The sequence below is a fragment of the Eurytemora carolleeae genome, unplaced genomic scaffold, assembly GCF_000591075.1.
Source record: "Eurytemora carolleeae unplaced genomic scaffold, Eaff_2.0 scaffold488, whole genome shotgun sequence".
In the NCBI taxonomy this organism is placed as follows: Eukaryota; Metazoa; Arthropoda; class Copepoda; order Calanoida; family Temoridae; genus Eurytemora; species Eurytemora carolleeae.
Window position 1 is genome coordinate 308,522 of NW_019396397.1, and position 22,108 is coordinate 330,629.

A 22,108-nucleotide genomic window follows, 5' to 3' on the forward strand; every position below is an offset into this window, starting at 1 on the left:
GATTAATTTAAGAAAAAATTGTGAGACAAACAATTATCAATTGATTGAGAATGATGTCCTTGTTAATTTATGGGTACCGTTTAAAATTGGACATGCCAATCTGTAGATAGAGGGTTACTACAAATTACATGCTCAGTCCTTTTTACAGAATGGATGGAAGGGAGAGTAAAAGGATAAAATGGTTTAATGATACAGAATGGATGGAAGGGAGAGTAAAAGGATAAAATGGTTTAAGGATACAGAATGGATGGAAGGGAGAGTAAAAGGATAAAATGGTTTAAATTGTGTGGTGTAAGGTTTCCTATAGTTCTACAATAGGGATCCTTATACACACAAATATACAGGTTGGGAAATATAAGAATGGATTCAAATAAACAAATCACTTTAAACTAAGCTAGTGGGGTAGGTGAAAAAGGGCTATGATAGGCGGGGCAATGTAAAAATCTGGCCGCGCCATCAAAGTTGAAACTGAGCTGGCATAGGAAAGTTCGGGCTGGTACTTGCCACGAGTCACTAAGGGCCTACAGTGGAATGTTTGTTGAACGATTACACTAAATTTCGGTACCAAAAGCATAGTTAATATTCTTATGATTAACAAGTTTGTTAAATTAAAAGTAAAGATTTGGAAACGTTTTTTCCAGCAGAACAACAATTAAAATAAAAACTGCTGATTCGTAATAGAGTTTCTTGCGGAATGGAAATTCCGCATTTTATTCAATCGCAAATTCCTTATTTATGAGCTTTCTTACGTAAGGAAAAATTCTAGCATATCTTGATGTGGAAGAAAATGAGTAAATAATGCAGGGAATAATTTTGACGCAAATTCTGCGCAAAAATTTGCACTAAATAGCAAATAGTTTCATTTGCGAAATGTTCCTGCAGTGCTCGCGCGCAAATTCTGCAAAAAAAATCGCGGATTTGTTAAACAGAGAATTGCGCATCTTTTGTGTTTGTTGCCGCAAAATTAATTGTTACACATTTCGCAGGCAAGCTTGGGAAAATTGCAAGCAAATTTTCTCCGAATTGCGCATTTTTACGATCGCAACCTTATCTCTTAGAAAATCTGTTCATAAGAAACTTTAATCACAAGCACTTTGTGTATTTTACCCTGAACTCTCAACCTGCCCAGCGCTTTCATTTAAAAACTTTTAAAAACCCATAATACTTGGCATTAAGGAAATAAAGAAATCGTAGATGCAATATTTTGTTAATTTCATCTTCATAGGGTGGTAAAAAGTTGTAAGAAGGATAGTAGGGGGTAATAACAAAATTGGTCACCCTGTGCATATACTTTGTATGGGGGGAGGGGGGGGGAGGTAATTCCACACTCCAACACTTCAATAAAATAAATTTAAACACGTTTCTCCATATTTATTGGATTTATGTTCAAGAGTAAACAGATCTTAAGAATAAGATTAAAAGCGATGGTGTGAGCTTCTACTGTGGCAATAAGCTCAATTTGAACCACATGTCTGAATCACTTCAGGTTCAAATTTGATAATAAGAATTAGAGCTGAGAGCGTCCGAACCAGTCTAAACCATTCTCATCTGCTTCAGCTAATCTTCCTCATTCAATAATTTCCATTACTGTATTCTTAAATGAGGTTTTATATATTTATATTTAAGGTCTTTTGCTTATTGTGATATTGTTATGCTCTATTTTATAAATATATAGATTGGATAGATAAGTTGATAGATAGATAAATTTATAGAATGGATGAATAGATAGACATATATATATATAGATAGATGAGCGGATAGATGGACAGATAGATATAAGTACACATAGATAGATAGATAGATAGATAGATAAACAAATAAATAGACAGATAGATAGTTAGGTAGAAAGATACGATAATATTTACATAGAGGTAGATAGAAAGCTATAGATAGAGAGCTACATACTGTTAATAAGAACAGATTTTCTAAACGTGATATTTTGACTTGAAATGTGAAGGATAGATTATATCTGAACTATTTTCACTTTATTTCCCTCAGATAATGCCCACTGCAATAATCAGTGTCNTTTAACAATTTTCTCCTTATAGACGCAACAGATAGAATTAAGATGGATAAGAAGAAAGTCAATATGAACCAAAAGCAAATATCCATAATTCTTCATTGATGAGTGCTACACGAAAATTAAGAGAAAAAAGGATCCATGTAGATCCCTGTATCCTTGTATCCTTGTATCCTGTATCTTTGTTTCTTTGTGACCCTGTGTCCCTGTATCCTTGTATCCATGTATCCATGTATCCAGGTTTCCCTGAATCCCTGTATCCTTATATCCATGCATCCCAGTATCCCTTTATCCTTGCATCTCTATATCCTTATACCCCTGTATCCTTGATTCCTTTTATCCATGTATCCATGCATCTCTGTATCCCTGTACCCTTGTATCCTTTTATCCCTGTATCCTTTTATCCCTGTATCCCTGTATCCATGTATCATTTTGTATCCCAGTATCCTTGTATTCCTGTATCCCTGTATCTCCTCCTGCAAAACCAATTTATATCCAAATTGAAAACAAATTGATATTTTCCTTCCCGAGCTTCAGGGGTGACTTTATAACAAATTATTCTACAAATATAAAAAATCCCCCCTCCCCCTCCCCCCTCTCAGCTTCATTATATTTTCTCTAAATATGATTAAAAAATTGAGTTAACGCTCACCGGGTGAAATTGATAGGTTAGATCAGGGACAAATGTTTCAATAAATAATTAAACAAGACATATATTACTTGTTGGCAACCCTACTATATGGTCGACAACTTCATAAATAACAAAATAGAAATAAAAAATCCCAAATTTGAAAACAATACAAATATTATGATGGCTGCAATTTTTTATTTAAAAAAAGGTAAGTCCCTATAAATATGCAATAATTGCAAATAACCTTCCATGTAAAAATGGCAATGCCAAATTTACACTGTTCCCTTAACAGCTTCGTCTGATAGTTTAAATTATTTATGTTTTTGCTTATTCACTTTGTTTATTTTCATTGGTGGTTTCTTCACAAAAGTGACTTGCGCATTTCTTGCTTAACTCTATTCCTGCTAGGGGGGGGAGGTTAATTTGCCCCCCCCCCTGTAGCTGTTTTTATATAACTCAAAAAATAATGGTCTCAGGCTGCAGAAAATTTCTGATTTTTCCTAAATACCCATAGCCCTCCCTTTTGATCTAAAACCGGGCTTTTATACTAACTGCTTAAGTCCTCCTTGGCACACTGCCTGAATGACCACTTTTTCTTGTAACAAACTAAATCTTTGTTTTGACCCACTTTCAGTAGTCAGATTTTGATAACTTTTAGCTTTTTAGAAAACCTGCAACATAAGGAAACCGATTGCACATTCACAACTTATGCAAAGATATTTTGCAAATTATTTGCAAGCAAACCGTTAAAAGAAATTTGCAAATTTGCAAAAAAAATGTATGTATTTCCTCTACCTGACTCGACTGAATTTGAATTTCTAAAAAGAGAATGGCGTGGGATGGGTGGTTATAGATAGATAAGGAATATGTCACGGTATTCATTTATTATTTAGAAATTTGAACAAGATTTTCCTTTTCCACGAAGCTCAGTCTAAAAGTTGAAACGTGGAAAACATCACAAACCTTTCTCTGGAATAATCTTCTCCCCGTGGTTGAAGAGAAATTGAAACAATACGATTCCTAGAAACCTTGCTCGCTGTTCCTCCCATAGTTTAAACTTGGATAGAATAGGTGGAAAACTTGGACAGTTAATTAGTCAGCGGTTTCTCACCTCTATTCGTGAAAAACGGCAAAGAATTGAAGTTTTTAAAAATGCCTCTAGATGGAAGTAGTAGTGAGGCAGGGGAAGGGGTAAGTTATGGAAGTGGGAGGGGAGGAAAGTATAGAGTGGGAGTGGGGTGGGGGAGGTAAGTAAGGGAATGGAAGGGATTATTTTTATATTGCCGACTTTGTGGAGTGTTATCTTTGGGAGTAAACATAGGATAAAAGCAAGGTGGAAGAATATATGTTTGTCAATGTTTGTCGTCTGTTTGTTTCTTGTAAAAAATATTTAGAAATTCGTGTTGTATGTGAGTGCTATTTTCACGTTTGTGTTAGTGTTTTATGTGAGTGTTGGTTTGTGTTTTGTGTTATGTGTGGGTATTGGTTTATGTAATATGTCATGATGGTTTGTGTTGTGTACTGCAAGGAACTGTTCGTTTCTGCTTTTGTGTTGTGTGTTTTATGTGAGTAGCAGGTTTTGTGTTGTGTGTTATGTATACGTATTGATTTGTGTGAATATAGGCTTTTGTTGTGTGTGAATGTTGGTTTGTGTTGCGTGTTATGTGCGAGAGTTGGTTTTTGTTTTGTGTTATGTGTGAGATTTGGGTTTTGTTGTATGTTATGAGTGAGATTTGGGTTTTGTTGTGTGTTATGAGTTAGAGTTAGGTGATATTTTGTGTTGTGTGTGAGAGTTGGGTTTTGTTGTGTGTTTTGTGTGACTGTAGGTTTTTGTTGTGTATTATGTGTGAGAGTTGAATTTTATTGTATGTTATGTGTGAGGTTTGGTTTGTGTTTTGTGTGAGTATTGATTTGTCTTGAGTGTTATGTTATGTGTGAGTGTAAATTTTGATGTGTTATACATCTGAATGTTGGTTTTTGTTGTGTGTTATGTGTGAGAGTTGGGGTGTGTTGTGTTTAGTGTGTTAGAGGTGGGTTATGCTGTGTATTGTATGTGCGAGTGTTTGTTTGTTTTGTGGGTTATATGTGTAAATGTTATTTTTTGTTGTTCTTTATATATGAGAGATTGTTGTGTTGTGTGTTGTGTGTTTTGTGTTAAAGTTGGATTTTCGTTGTGTGTGTTATGTGTAAATGTTGGGTTCAGTTGTGTTTCATGTGTGAGTGTTGGTTTTTCTAGTGTGTAATGTGTGAGTGCTGGTTTTTGGTGTGTTATGTTTGCGAGTATTGGTTTGTGTGAGTATAAATTTGTGTTCTGTGCTTTGTGTGACTGTAGGTATTTTTGTATAACATATGTGAATGTTGGTTTGTCTTGTGTTTTTTTTGTGTGAGAACTGGGTTTAATTGTGTTAGGCGTTAGAGTTGGGTTTTGTTGTGAGTTATGTGTGAGAGTTGGTTTTTCTTGTGTGTTATGTGTGAGAGTTGAGTTTTTGTTATTCGTTGTGTGCAAGAGTTGAGTTTTTTGTGTGTTATGTGTGAGAGATAGAGTTTGTTGTGTGTTATGTGTGAGTGTTAGTTTGTGTGTTTCTCTAATGCAACCATATTTATTATTACATACACAGAGTTGAGTATATAAAAAATATGCATCAATTTATAAACTTTGCATCGATATATTTTCGCATCATAATGCCAAAATAGATTTTAATGTTAAATAGATTTTTTTTTAATGATTTTCATATTTACATTTTGTGTTTATTTTAGTGTTTTTTCAAAGCTGCTAACTTTAAGCTGAAAGGGGATTATAAGCACTGCAAAAAAAGGAATTAAATTGCGGAAAAATCTCTGCAAATATACCTTCATAGGCCCATACAAATTTGCGTAGACTAAAAGTATATGATGGCAGAAATAAGAATAAAAAATGTTGATGCCTATACAAACTATGATAATTATATAAAGAGTTAAATTAAACCACAACCCCCTCCATCATCCATGCTGAGGTGCTCTTACAGACTTTGTTTGATCAAGGATGAATAAGATATTTTTTAATCTGAAAATTTATTAATCTTAATTGAGGGTTCTCGCCGTGAAACAAAAAAAATTGTGAATATATGCCATAGAGACAATGAAGGAAATAACAGAATTGTTCAAATTGATCTTTTCAAGACAGACAAACGACGATAGATAAAGGTTTAAAGGGTACCGTTGTAAATCTGACATGGCATTCTTGAAGTAGAAAACAGTCCCTTGAAAACTTTCTGTAAACAATTGAAAAATAATTAAATTGTTTTCAAATTTAAATATCAATATCAAATTGTTGAGGGTTCTCTGCACACAAAAAATAAAGGGTACCGTTGTAAATCTGACATGGCATTCTTGAAGTAGAAAACAGTCCCTTGAAAACAATTGAAAAATAATTAAATTGTTTTCAGAAATCCAATTTTACAGTTCTAAGTAAAATTTAAAGTATTTACTTTTCTAAATCTGTTCTCCTGATTTATTTGTATCAAATCAAACCAACATAACTGTAATTGATGAATTGATTAATAGTTGTATCCTGATTTATTTGTATCAAATCAAACCAACATAACTGTAATTGATGAATTGATTAGTAGTTGTATCAAAATCAAAATAACATATTTCTATTCAATCAAACTGAATTATTTGTATTAAATTAAACAAATATATTTAATCAAAAAATCATATTTGTTCATTAACTTTTCTTTATTTTTCAGAGCTAACCAACACAATAATGAGCATATAAAATAGACTATTACAAGAACTTAGATATGAATATAAAAAACCTCATTTTAAAAATACAGTAATGGAAATTTTGGAATGAATTTGTATGAGCGCTAAGTTATTCGGTATGAGACGTCTTTAACAATTTTCTCCTTATAGACGCAACAGATAGAATTAAGATTAGTAGCGATACAAAAGTGCTTTTTTATCGCATTAAGCCTATTTCCCCTTTAATTTTTCGCGAACACTCCCTTTAAGTATCACATTAAGGAAAAAGAAGGAAGCCCCCCCTCCAGGGTATTTTGGGCAGAAGAAAGTTTTCTAACATAGGTTTAAGAAAGATGAGGTTTTTCTGAATGTGTTGTTCTTGTTTGTCGGAGGAAAAACATGTTGTTTCAACCAAACGTGTTTTTTTCAAATCATTCCTTGACCCGAGACTTGTCTTGCAATATTTCCTTAACTTAGGTCGGAATAAGAAGAAAAATGGGTAATTTCCAATAGAACGCTTTTTTGACAATCCCCCGCTCCCCCCTCCTATTAATGTTGTGCATAGAGCTCTAATTCCTACATCTTTGAAACCTGATGGTGTAAAGCTTTAATATTTCAAACTTAGTTTATTTGATCTTTTATAATTCAAATCTATGCATATCTTAGCCTACGATATTCCGGTAAACAATCATTTCCTTAATGTTAAAAAAAATAAGTTAATTCAGTGGAAGGAGAAGTGCAGAGAAAAGTGGAGTGGAAGGAGGTGGGCAGGAGGTGTGGAGTGGAAGGAGGTGGGAAGGAGGCGTGGATTGAAAGGAGGTGTGGAGTGGAAGGAGGTGGGCAGGAGGTGTGGAATGGAACGAGGTGGGCAGGAGGCGTGGATTGAAAGGAGGTGGGAAGGAGGCGTGGATTGAAAGGAGGTGTGGAGTGGAAGGAGGTGGGCAGGAGGTGTGGAATGGAACGAGGTGGGCAGGAGGCGTGGATTGAAAGGAGGTGGGAAGGAGGCGTGGATTGAAAGGAGGTGTGGAGTGGAAGGAGGTGGGCAGGAGGCGTGGAGTGGAAGGAGGTGGGCAGGAGGCGTGGAGTGGAAGGAGGTGGGAAGGAGGCGTGTAGTGGATGGGGGGCAGTAGGCGTAGAGTGGAAGGAGGTGGGCAGGAGGCGTGGAGTGGAAGGATGGAAGTGGAAATAGTTAGTAAGCAGGAGCCTTAAGTGGAAAAAGGGAGGAGAGGGGGTTGTCTATAATTCTCCTTCTCATCCAGTTTTTGTGTCTATGAAATGTTTTTGATAATTTAATAGAATAAGACATATCACGAGAGGTTTTTATTGAACTTTTGGACAGAAAATTACTATTTTACAAAATAATTAAAAGAAATATTTGTAATGTAAAAAGAAGAAGATATGTAGATAGTTAAGCAAAGTTTTACAGCACGCGAAACTTAAAGGGACTGTAAGTGTAATTATAAGTGACCCTCCATGCACAGATGTACAACAGTAGTGGGACCCTTGAAGCTTTGTCTGATCAAGTATGAATTAGATACTAATGTTTTTCTTTCTTGATTATAAGAAGCAAGGGAGAAATTAACAGAAATAAACACTATCTTCCACATTTTTTATCAGATTAAAGTTGCAAGGCTAACGTTGTAAATCGGACATCGTCATTTTTTGATAAACACTAACAGTGCCTTTATAACATGAAAGTTCAGATATAAGTTCTGCAGAATGAAAAGTTATCGTAACAATTATAATTTAAACTGCTTAACAGTCTAAACGTTTAAATAAAAACAAATTCTTATAAAATTTTTATATTTCAAAAATGGTGTTATATATATAATAAAGATGAAACAAACTATTTTCAATGAATATTATAAATGTTTATGGATAACATTAATGCAATGTAAACTATTGTTGAATCAGGGTTATATAACAGGTTCAAAGATTTTACAAACCACTCTTTCTCTAAGAATGTTGATGGCTGAGTATTATCCGAAACAGATTAACTATTTTATTTTTGTCATCAACGTAATTAAATTCTAAAGTTTAAACTTTGTTCGATAAAAATGAGTTCAGAATTCTTGACTAAAGAATTTTCGCTTGACATTTGAATTTTTAACTCTGTTTCATTAATAAGACTAGCAGGGGCATATTACTGTATATATGATTAATATTTATACTGACAATACTTACAAGCTATGAGTAGGTTAAATGGGGGGGGGGGGGAAATTAGAAAATCTAAAATAGTTATTAATATTACACTATAGTATGACAAAGCGGTTAGATTTGGACCAAATATAAATCAAACTCTTGACTTAGTTTGTGCCTTTAACAATTCTAAATACATTTCACCCTGTTTGTGTTAAAGAGACTGTAAGCATAATTTCAAGTGACCACTTCATGCGAAAACGACAATGCCCGATTTACAACAGTACCCTTGAAACCTTAATCTGATCAAAATGTGGAAGATACCGTCGTTTTTCTGACCGTTTAAACAGTTTTAAAGAAATAAAAACATGGATATCTCATTTATACATGATCAAACAAAGCTTTCAAGGGTACCGTTGTAAATCGGTAATGCCATCTCATGCATGGAGGGTCACTTGAAATTACATTTACAGTCCCTTTCTTCTGAACAGTCGAGAAACCTGCAGAAACAGTTGTTCAATGTTCGGCTCTTCAAAGTTTTCTGTTTTCCATTGAAGGTTTTCATTTCATGATGTTCATCACTAAATTCAAAAAGAAGAATTACTGTTTTCTGAACTAACTAGCTCGGAAATTCAAAATGGCGTCTTTTTTATCATTTAAATTGTATAACTATATTTGGTGACTAGTATGAAAGTTTGTGACTAGATAAGAATGCAAGTTCTCAAAAAGAGGAGAATGAAATACCAAAACTATAATTTCACTGTTGGAGACCTTTGGGTCTTCTGTCCCCATTGTGAAGATGCAGCAGGATCTTTGAAAACATTTTTAATTTTTAAAAAAAACTTTGGTTTGTTTTTAGTGTTCAATAAAAATGACATTTTGTCCAAAAAAACAAGACTTTTAATTATCACATGATCGATCCTAAGATTTGAAATTTTCTTGATTTGGTCTAAACTGGACAGCATACAGGTGGATTTATGTTAAGTACAGTTCTTTGCCAAGGAAACTTTTAAAAACTTGATTCTAAATGAGTACTTACAGTACACAGCATGGGTTATGTACTGTATCTGTACGAATGCTTTTGTTGATGTACATAATATTCTTTCCTTGGTGTACAACATATATAATTATATAAACATGACTACATGAGATACATACTTAATAATACTAATTTGGCAACTATATTCTGCAGCTAAACGTGCAATCATATTAAAATATTGCACTACAGTATGTGCAAATAAAAGTGAAAATTCAGTGTTTCTAAAATTGGGCGTACGCCTTTCCAACGGAGCGTATACTCGTTCATTATAAAGCGAAGTGAAAATTTAAAATTGTTATATAAAATGCATTATTTACATTATGAAAAAAAGTGTTAAATCATTTTGAAATTCTAAAATTTATGATAAAGAATATCATAGAAAAGTTTTTTTTTTGTCACTCAAAAATGATATGTTTCTCACCAAAAACTAGTTTTTTGGAACATCGTTCTATCAGAGCAGAAGCATTTAAAATGTAAAATTTAGCACACGATTGGCATATTTGGAAACTAGCAGCTTTAAAGCAGCGTAAACTTTAAATTTTTGCAATTTTTTGCACAAAAGTTAGATTCATATAAGTAAAGTAATTTTGGCGCCAGAAAAGTATAACGAAAAATTCTTAGTATTAAATTATACCTAATTTGTTGTCTTAATTGGACTAGAATTGTTTTAAAATTAATATCAATAACTAACTATCTTAATTATTATTAAGGTATTAAACTGTTTTTTTTTCTGATTTTCCAAGTTTTCATTTTTTTCATAAATAATCATTTTTCGACAATTATACGGTTTAACAAGATTAATTAACATGAGTTTTGATATAAGTTTGGCATATAAGAAAGAGGGAGAGGGGATAAGATGTAGGTTCAAAGGGAGCCAAGGACAACGAGAGGAGAAAGATCTAAAAAAAGAAAAAATTAATAATTGATAAACGAATTAATTAGTTCAGCTGGTCAACGTCATGTTCCATTATTCCTAAACATTAAACTAGAAAGTTCCAAAATAGCCAAATTTGGGTTTTAAATTAAAGTTTAAATAAAGAAAAGGATACACTTTGGAACGCCCTAATAAATACAGGTCTGAAACACCCTAATAAACATAGTAGATGTGAAACATGTGATCAAGAATTGTATAAAGATAAGATGTACTTTACGCATCCTTTTTTATAAAATTCTTGGAAACGCTATTCTAACTATTAACCATGCTCGTCCGATCAAGACATTTAAAACTTTTTACCTCTTTGATATTGACATATAATATATAAACGATTTTTTTATCACCTGGTAAACTAATTTTTTCCAAAGGAATTGAGTTTTGCCACAAACTCTGACTTTATAATCACTTTATTTTTGCAACCAAATGTGGGCCTTAGATATTTCAAACTATGAATTTTGTCTAATCAAATAATCTGCCTTGGACATATTAAAGGTTTGCACCATCAGGATGCAAAGATGTAAGGATTAGAAATTATGAGTTGGTGACAAAGACTCAATTTCTTTTCAAAAATAATCTAAAAATTCAAAATTTCTTCTTGTTGCACCTTTATCAATTAGTGAATTTAATAACTTAAACAAAATCTTATGAGAATGGTTTTAAAAAAAACTTTTTGATTAAAACATGATTTTTAATCATTAATCATAAGATATGCTTTATTCAAGAAAGCATCTGTAAAATTATTTGGTTTAGCCGTTTAGGAAAAATTGATACTTTGCCATAATTTTCAGCCCAGTATTTTTAATTGGCTTTTCTGCCGTATCTTTTACATAGGGTTTCCAACGCAAATGGATTTTACTTGCGCGCAATTGCAACCTATGTAAACTCCGCACAATTCCGGACAATTCCGCGAAACTTCCGAAAAGTTGCGCGCAAGTCCGTATGATTGCACGTAAATCCGAGCAATTTTGCGCAACGGAATTCCGATTGGAAACCCTAAACGCCAATATGAGTGATACCAAACCTGCAAAGTTTTCTAAACGTTAAAAAATCCTGAAACATTGAACAAAACTATTAAACGCCATCCTACAGTCCACAATGCAAACGTGTAAATTTTTCAAAATCCAAATATTTTATTTAGAACATATAGAAATGCTTTTTTACATTGAATATAAGAAAACTATCCCAACATGCATCTACCCTAATATATCTATAGACTGTTTGTCGTTTTATTGAAATTTAAAACTTTTTATTAAAATTTATTTAAATATTCAGAGTTTTCTGTCGGGTCTCTTTGTGTTTCTTCATTAAAATATTCCATTAACATTTTTTCTTTGATCTTCATTCTTGAATTGCTCACGGCAAATTGTAATTCTAATTTTCTTGCTATATTCCCACTAGCCCTCAACATACGTCTAGCTTGATAAATAGCTAGCTATCGCTAGCTCACAGTTTTCTTCTAGCTTGATAAATAGCTAGCTATCACTAACTCACATAATTCTTACAGCTTGATAAATAGCTAGCTATCACTAGCTCACAGCATTCTTCTAGCTTGATAAATAGATAGCTATCATTAGCTCACAGTTTTCTTCTAGCTTGACAAATAGCTAGCTATCACTAGCTCACAGTTTTCTTCTAGCTTGATAAATAGCTAGCTATCACTAACTCAGATCATTCTTTTAGCTTGGTAAAAAGCCAGCTATCACTAGCTTACATCATTCTTTTAGCTTCATAAATAGCTAGCTATTACTAACTCACATCATTCTTCTAACTTGATAAATAGCTAGCTATCACTAGCTCACAGCATTCTTCTAGCTTGATAAATAGCTAGCTATAACTATCCCACATCATTCTTTTAGCTTGATAAATAGCTTGTTATAACTAACTCACATCATTCTTCTAGCTTGATAAATAACTTGCTATAACTATCCCACATCGTTCTCTAGCTTGGTAAATAGCTTGCTATAACTATCCCAAATCATTCTCCAAACTTTAAAAATAGCTATCTGTCTTCTTGCTATCCTTATTCTTTTATCAAGTTTGAAAACAGAAATTCCTTTCTTCCTACACCATCCTCTTTATTCTTCTATAGCAACTATCCTACATACTTCTAGCTTGATATTGTACTGCACACTGTCTGTTTGTTTACAAGTTCTACCCCCCCCCCCCTCCTCATACACACAATAAATATTTGCAATAACTTTCTCTGTCTTATCCTGCTTTCTCATTAGTCATCCCATTCCATATATGTTGTAAGCTAATTAACAATTATAAAAAACACTTAAAAAAACACTGTAAACAAATAGAAATTTAACCTGCCATAGGTGCTGACACATGAAATCAATCATATCAACCAAATAGATAAAAATGAAATCCTTTATCATTGGGAATATGAACCTATTTTGTTTATTTTCTTGCTTGGTTGATGATTGATAAGAAAATCCTCGGCTAATCATGCCTGTAAGCCATTTACAACTTCGGTTTAAAGTTTGAAACTATTGAAAAAATAAACAACGAAGCTTCATTGAAATTTTTCTTTCAGCCCCTTTTTGTCATTTTAGTCTTTTTGTCCTTTTTGTCCTTTGTGTCCCTGTTTTTTGAATGATTTTTGATTCAGGGGGAACTGGTTTGAAACAATGTAAAATTCAAAATCACATTTAGATCAAATCCCAGGTTTGAACTAATTATCCCTGCATTTTAGAATGTGCTCTATAAAGTAAACATTAACCAGTCAATATAGTTTACCCTGGGTGGGGGGAAGACGACTTATAAAACTTATATAAATATATTCCTCTAGTTCCACTAGGTGATGTTTCTATATGTTGGTCTGTTATAACACTTGAGCAACTCTTAGTTCCCAGACTAAATATCAAATAAACTCTGTCAATAGATGAGAAAACTTAATATTTAGTTTCTTTACAGATTTGGAATAAATATTATCAACAATTAGAAAAATTTGTTCAAAATTCGAAGAATTTAATTTAAAAATTCTGTAAAAGATTATTTGTTTTTTTTTGTGAACTTCTTCGAAAATTGAAACAGCGAGCTTCGTTGCATTTCTTACCTTAAATTTGATTTAAGACCGGTGGCTAACAAAAGCAGCTAGCAGCTAGCTGTCATATCTATCTATCTAGTAAGGTTTACTGGCATCCTTAGGTCTCTTGAGCTGAACCTTGAGTCTCTTCATACCGATCTGGAATCCGTTCATAGCTCCAATGGCCGCCTGAGCGCTTGTAGGATTATCAAAGCTGACGAAACCAAAACATTTACTTTGGTTTGTAGCTCGGTCAATAAACACTTTAGAGCTGATGACGTTACCGAAGGGTAGAAACATTTGCATTAACTCTGCGTCACCAAACTCTTGAGGGAGGTGGTAGATAAATAGGTTACACCCCTCAGGTCCACTTATGGAACATCCTAAACACAGGTATATAGGGTTAAACATGGGGAAATAGAGATTTGAACGAGAAATCCAACTTGTTAAAGAGACAGTCTACACAATTTCAAGTAGAGTCGCATGTTTGATTCACAATGGTACCTTTAAAACCATTATCTGATCAAGGATTAAAGAGATTTCCTTATTTTTGTACCACAAAATAGTTTTTTTTTCAATTGTAAAATACAACTAACATTGACCACTTAGACTAATCATTATTACTGCAATTTGAAACCGGAAATAGTTCCTTCACGACTTATGTTGTCTGGAAACATTACTATTACGTTATTCCCTCCAAACCACTTTCCTTTTATTGTTTTTAAATGTAACCAACACATGCAACCACACAAACTCTAATCAACAGAAAGCTCAACTATTTAACAAATCCTATAAATACTATTTTTAATCTTAGGATTAGAGAATTTACTAACACGTACTATACACGTACTAACACGTACTCAGTCAAGTTTGTCAAGTTTGTCAAATTTTTCAAACTTGTCAAGTTTGTACCAAGTTTGTCAAGTTTGTCAAGTTTGTCAAGTTTGTCAAGTTTGTCAAGTTTGAGGGGGAAAATGACATCAGCTGTTTGATAATAGAACTGTCCTCCTCTATTCATATATTCATATTGTCTGATAGGTAAAAAGTGAAGTATAAACCGGAGAAAAATTTGTGTGTCATTGCCGTTACTAACTTAAACTTAGAATTTTAGTTTAGATAATTTCCTGAAGGCATTTTCTTAAGGGCGACTTCCCATGTATTGGACCAAAACTAGTAAAGTTGGACCAAAACTAGTATAGTTGGACCAAAGCTAGTAAAGTTGGACCAAAACTAGAATAGTTGGACCAAAAAAAGGTAAACTTGGACCAAAACTAGTATAGTTGGACCAAAACTAGTATAGTTGGACCAAAACTGGTATAATTGGACCAAAACTAGAATAGTTGGACCAAAAAAAGGTATACTTGGACCAAAACTAGTATAGTTGGATCAAAACTAGTATAGTTGGACCAAAAAAGGTATACTTGGGCCAAAACTAGTATAGTTGGACCAAAACTAGTATAGTTGGACCAAGCCAAACCTTAATGGTAAAGCTGCAAGGGTCAGCTGTGGGTTTAGGAGTAAGGTAAGATACTTACCTACTCCAGGGAAGAGTATAGTAGGGTAGGTGTAGGGTAAGATACTAACCTACTCCAGGGAAGGGTATAGTAGGGTAGGAGTAGGGTAAGATACTAACCTACTCCAGGGAAGGGGATAGTAGGGTAGGAGTAAGGTAAGATACTTACCTACTTCAGGGAAGGGGATAGTAGTGTAGGAGTATGGTAAGATACTAACCTACTCCAGGGAAGGGAATATTAGGGTAGGAGTAAGGTAAGATACTAACCTACTTCAGGGAAGGGGATAGTAGGGTAGGAGTAGGGTAAGATACTAACCTACTCCAGGGAAGGGAATATTAGGGTAGGAGTAAGGTAAGATACTAACCTACTCCAGGGAAGGGGATAGTAGGGTAGGAGTAGGGTAAGATACTAACCTACTCCAGGGAAGGGGATAGTAGGGTATGCTGCGGCTTGAATAGCTTGATTATTATCCGCGGTGGCCAAACCTAGAAATTAAATCATTTAAGATTTAATTATTAAGAACGGGTTTTACCTATAATCTAAAGATAAAATCTATTTTCCATATTTATATCCATCCACATAAAAGAAATAGGCATTAGGCAGTGTTTTCTTAACTTCTTCCATTTTAATAAAAATTATTTAAAATTCGCAACTAGTCCCTTGGAAAGAGGATTATGCAAGGGGAAAGTATTTGAATAAATTTTGGAAAGTTCGCCTAAACCGATCAAAAAGAATTTATCTTAATTAGCATATTCAATCTAGGTCTATATATAGAGAAGATCATTCAAAATAAACTATTCTTAACCTTCCCCCCCCCCCACCTCCCCCGTCTCCCTCACCTGCTTTGTTTTCCTATAAAAATCTTCACATCTTTATATATTCCTTAATATATATTCACTCCTCCTTAATCTTTATATATTTCTCAATATATTCTCTTCTTCGTAATCTTTAAATATTCCTTAATATATTCGCTCCTCCTTAATCTTTATATATTCCTCAGTATATTCTGTTTTCTTAATCTTTTTATATTCCTCAGTATATTCTCTTTTCTTAATCTTTATATATTCCTTAATATATTTTCTTCTTTTTAATCTTTATATATTTCTCAATATATTCTCTTCTTCATAATCTTTATATATTCCTTAATATATTCTCTTTTCGTAATCTTTACATATTTCTCAATATATTCGCTCCTCCTTAATCTTTATATATTCCTCAGTATATTCTCTTTTCTTCATCTTTATATATTCCTTAATATATTCTCTTCTTTTTAATCTTTATATATTCCTTAATATATTCTCTTTTCTTAATCTTTATATATTCCTTAATATATTCGCTCCTCCTTAATCTTTATATATTCCTCAGTATATTCTCTTTTCTTAATCTTCATATATTCCTTAATATATTCTCTTCTTCGTTATATTTATATATTCCTTAATATATTCTCATCTTCGTAATCTTTTTATATTCCTTAATATATTCTTTTCTTTTTAATCTTTATATATTTCTCAATATATTCTCTTCTTTTTAATCTTTATATATTCCTTAATATATTCTCTTCTTCTTAATCTTTATATATTCCTTCATATATTCTCTTCTTTTTAATCTTTATATATTCCTTAATATATTCTCTTCTTCTTAATCTTTATATATTTCTCAATATATTCTCTTCTTTCCCCAAGTTTTCTAGGTAAATTGTAAAGAAGAGAGAGTCTGTATGTTTCCATCAAATCTCTCTTTACAATGTACTGGAGCATAATAGAATAGAATCTTTAGAACTTTATAAATATTATAATTTTCAATAGGATATTCATATTCATCCTGTACTTAGATACATCTTAACTTAAACCCCTGTTCCAGAGTGCACACTTTTCATTGATGCACAATCTAATGGAATTGTTGTCAAGGTAATAAGGCAAGGAAAGTTAATTGCGGTTGCGTATTATCTGCGTACATATTGAAACTTTTGTCTACTTTATAGCCCCATGACAGTAAACTGCACTACATAAAATGCGTACACCTCTGAAATATCTATCATTACATTATAATTCTTTGTTTTTTGTGATCTTTTTTTAATGTTTCTTAACGACGTAGCAATGCTGGAAAAGTTTTAGTTAAAATTCAAAAAGAGACAGCATACATGGATGTCCAGTCAAGTTTGTCAAGTTTGTCAAATTTTTCAAACTTGTCAAGTTTGTACCAAGTTTGTCAAGTTTGTCAAGTTTATCAAGTTTGTCAAGTTTGTCAAGTTTGTCAAGTTTGTCAAGTTTGTCAAGTTTTTCAAGTTTGTCAAGTTTGTCAAGTTTGTCAAGTTTGTCAAGTTTGTCAAGTTTGTCAAGTTTGTTTACTGCTGGAAAGGATTGTTTTCAACCAATCATCTGGAGTGCATTATAAATATTATTGCTATTGATACTTGAGCTCTCAGCTTACCTGTCTATCTGTCTATCTAACTCTAACTATCTCCATATACGTACATCTATCCATCTATCTAACCAACTATCTATCCATCTACCTAACCAACTATCTATCCATCTATCTTACCAACTATCTATCCATCTATCTAACCAACTATCTAATATCTATCCATCTATCTAACCAACTATCTAATATCTATCCATCTATCTAACCAACTATCTATCCATCTATCTAACCAACCATCTTTCTTGCTTTGTATTTTTATTTATAAATAAAATAAATATGTATTTCGCAAACATTCGACCTTCTTTCTCGTCCTAGTTTGCAGTTTTCATGCGCGCTTTAAAACCCAAAACTGTGCTTATGCATTGTATAACTTTCTTCGTGTGCACACTCAAGATTTTCAGCGAAATCTTTTCGCCGAAAATTTCGCCTTTTTTCGCATCGGTTTGTTAAAAAAAAATCGCAAAAAGTTTTGTTCAATATAAGTAATTTGCATTTTTTAGTAAACCAGATTAATGCAAGAAAACACTTTTGCAATTTTTCGCGAAATTGTCGCATTTTTTTCTTTCGCAATATTTATTTTCGCAAAGAATGCAAAATTTCGCGAAAAAGTTTGCAAAATACGAAAGAGAATTTTCTCAAAATTTCGCCTTTTTTCGCAAAAGTTTACGATGGCTGGAAACCCCTTGTACACATTATATATATACTGCTGCAAGCTGAGGATAAGTTTACTAATCTAAAGTTTAAGCTTAGAACTCAAACTATATAAATCTTTTCTTCATCTTAACCTCATCCCCCCTAACCTTAATATCACTCTATCCGATTCATTATGGTTTTCAATTTATCTGAACTCTACTGTATTCTTGAACTTAACCTCAGCCACCATAACCTTAATATCACTCTATCCGATTCATTATGGTTTTGAATTTATCTGAACTCTACTGTATTCTTGAACTTAACCTCAGCCCCCCTAACCTTAATATCACTCTATCCGATTCATTATGGTTTTGAATTTATGTTTTCTACTGAAATCTCTATTATCTTTATATTTAACCAATCCATGCAAGTGTTAAAAACCGTAATAAAAACCCTTAAACTTGAAAAAGGTATCAGTGAAACGTATATTTTTTGTTCTTACCTAACCTCTTCAAAGGTTGGGGAGATAGGGTGTGTGCAAATATATTACTGTGACGTATAATATGACTAGGAACTATAGTTTTATTAAAACAATAACAAAGATTGTAAATAAAGTCGACAGGACCGGATGGGCTTGTTTACCAACATGTTAATAAAATATCCCTGCTTTGCTTTATATAGTCTGTATGTGTACTGTGCAGAACAGCTTGCTCTTGCTGCTTAAAAGTCGGCCCTGCACTTGAACCGGAATTTACAGTGTATTAGGTCACAGTAAATGAAGACAAACTCTATACCCCCCAAACTGTTAGACTGACATCAACCTGCCCCCCTCCCCCTGTTCTCATCTATTTTTAAACAATTTCATTGGGGGGAATTTATAGAATTTTTTGTCATATTCGCATTTTTCTATAAATTAGAATATATGCTTTAGAAAGACCTGCTAGCGACCACAAACATAGTTTATCTTTTTAATATTTTTATTTTCAAAAAATAAAAAAATAAAACTTTGATACAATAAAGTGATTCCATTTAAAATGAATGTTGTATGAAATAAATTCTTAATTGGTATGAAAACTTTATAAGAAATATTAAAAGAAAAATTGAACTTGAGAATTTGAATTTGATTAAAGATATTTCGAATTGTTGGTATTTTATATTTACATTTACGACATTTTTAATTAATAAGCTTTGTAATAATTTGATCAAACATACATTTAATTATTAATCCATTCTTTAAATTTAATTATCTATTAATCATTCATTTATTTTATTATTTCATCTTCTGGTTTATTTATTCATTTATGCTTTGATTTCTTAATGTATTATTTCATTCTCTCATTTATTTATCCATTTATGCTTTCATGTATTTATTATTAATTTATTTATCATTTTAGAGTTTTATGCACTAATTCTCAATCAATTAATCAATTAATCAATCAATTCCTACATTCCCTTCCTTTCCAAATAAGTTGCTTGCTTCTTTTACATCTTATAAACAAACAAATTCAGTAAACGTTTACAACTTTACAATCCACCCTCCCCTAAACTTGTCCGCAAAAAAAAAAATCCGAATTTACAGAAACTCAGAGTAACACCTAAGCCCCTCTATACTTCGGGTAACGCCCATCCACGCCTCTTTCTAACCTGCAGTTGGAGAGACAATGGCTGAAGTAAGATGGCTAAGAGCAGGTAGTCCTAAATAATAAAAATAAGTTTTCAAAAACCCTGAATGGCGAATTTCCAGTCAAAATTATATATACACGTACTATACACGTACTATACACGTACTATACACATACTAACACGTACTATACACGTACTAACACGTACTATACACGTACTATACACATACTAACACGTACTATACACGTACTATACACATACTAACACGTACTATACACGTACTATACACATACTAACATGTACTATACACGTCTCATGGATATATAATAGAATGGATATATCATAGTCAAGGTTTGATGTAATTTTTTCGCTGGTGTGTTATGCAGTACGTTAGACTTTGGACCCTGGAACTTACAATTTGTCTTTGGTTTTCGAAAAGTTAATAGATGTCAAAGGAGTAAAGAAAAACATTGTAAGTCTTTAAAACTTGATAAGATTTAGCCTCCTTCTTTGTATTATAAAAACTGTTGGAGATACTAAAGATTTAAACAACCTTGCTTATATTTAATATTTTGAATTTTAAACAAATTTCTCAATATCTTGGTCAATTCTTAAGGTACAAAAACGGCAGACCACATTTTGGAATTCTTAAAACAAGGCGCCTTTGATGCTACCAACTCTTTGAAGAAAATGCTATGTTCACAAGATTTTGGCTGCAGTATCAAATTTCTGCTTACTCCAGGGCCCACTATCTACCAAAGTTCTTCTCTAATTTGGACCCTGAACATCACTTCAAACTTTTTTAAAAGTACAAATTATTTTTATAGAATTAACAATAACCAGAATAAAAATTTGTTATAATAAAACCTAAAATTTGCTATGCACAGGTTTTGGAAATTTCCTAAAAATATCTAGGGTCCACGTAGATATAACAGCTGTGTAGCCCACCGACAAAGTTACATGTACACTAGCCCAGAATAGTATAGATCGGTAGATAGAAGCATACATATAAGGGGGCCGTGACACGTCCTATACACATACTAACACGTACTATACACGTACTAACTTGTACTATACACGTACTATACACATACTATAAACATACTAACATGTACTATACACATACTAACATCTACTATACATGTACTTTACACGTACTATACACGTACTATACACATACTAACATGTACTATACACGTACTATACACATACTAACATGTACTATACATGTACTATACACGTACTATAGACGTACTATACATGTACTATACACGTACTATAGACGTACTATACACATACTAACATGTACTATACACGTACTATACACGTACTATACACGTACTATACACATACTAACATGTACTATACATGTACTATTATTCACGTACTGTACACATACTATATGTATTATAAAAGTACTATACACGTACTATACACGTACCATAAATACCAAATAATTAATTTAGTAATTTAAAGTAAATGATTGAACTGCATGCTGAATGACTAAATAGATTAGTTAATAGATGAACGAATGAAATGTTAAATTTAAGGATGAATAGGTGGATGAGATGAAGTATAAACAAATGAAGTAGTTAATAAATAAATGGTTGCATAAAATGGGTTATGGGTCCCATACTGGACTAAATCATCAAGTCCCAAAGACTTAATGGGTAATGGTCCCACACAGATATAAGAACGTATTTAAGAAGTTTGACTACATTTTCTGGATTAATGAATAAATGAATGAATGGGTTAATAAATGAATAAATGAATGACCTGATACAGGTGAAAGGTAGGTTGGCTGAGTTGACCCTGCCATCAAAGCTTGCTGGCTGATGAGGGATGTGTTCAGATGACCGTAGGGCTGAAGAAAATATAATTATAACAAAACGATCAAACTATATCTATTAACTAGTTGAAGTGCCCACCATTGCTCTTTAAATAAAAACATTTTGAAGAAGAAAAAAATGTTGATTTTTTAGCCTATGTTACCAATTGAGTACTCATGAGTTCCCTGAATAAATCAGCCCGTTTGGTTCAGCTGTTTGGCCAGCTATAGCTGACGTATAAATATGAACGAAAAGCTTTATTTTATAGATAATCCCTGTATAGAACTAGGTTTAGATACAACTGTATCTATATTATCCCTGTATAGAACTAGGTTTATATACAACTGTATATATATTATCCCTGTATAGAACTAGGTTTAGATACAACTGTATATATATATATTATCCCTGTATAGAACTAGGTTTAGATACAACTTTATCTATATATTATCCCTGTATAGAACTAGGTTTAGATACAACTGTATATATATATTATCCCTGTATAGAACTAGGTTTAGATACAACTGTATCTATATATTATCCCTGTATAGAACTAGGTTTAGATACAACT

At 32.6% G+C, this 22,108-nt stretch overlaps 1 protein-coding gene across 2 annotated transcripts in view; it reads right to left on the bottom strand.

Annotated features, from left to right (window-relative positions):
• Window positions 1–8,916: 8,916 nt before the first annotated feature.
• LOC111702415 (CUGBP Elav-like family member 5) overlaps window positions 8,917–22,108 on the bottom strand; it is a 19,827-nt gene continuing 6,635 nt past the window's right edge. Inside the window, exons 7-12 of one of the 2 annotated variants that reach the window (XM_023474088.1) lie at window positions 21,485–21,572; window positions 19,730–19,780; window positions 15,445–15,516; window positions 13,548–13,900; window positions 13,229–13,345; window positions 8,917–10,451 (exon numbers count right to left, since the gene is read on the bottom strand). In XM_023474088.1, the coding sequence (XP_023329856.1) occupies window positions 13,614–13,900; window positions 15,445–15,516; window positions 19,730–19,780; window positions 21,485–21,572 (498 nt within the window). In that variant the 3' untranslated portion in view covers window positions 8,917–10,451; window positions 13,229–13,345; window positions 13,548–13,613. The remainder of the gene's footprint in view (window positions 10,452–13,228; window positions 13,346–13,547; window positions 13,901–15,444; window positions 15,517–19,729; window positions 19,781–21,484; window positions 21,573–22,108) is intronic. The other variant, XM_023474090.1, reaches the window with a different exon arrangement.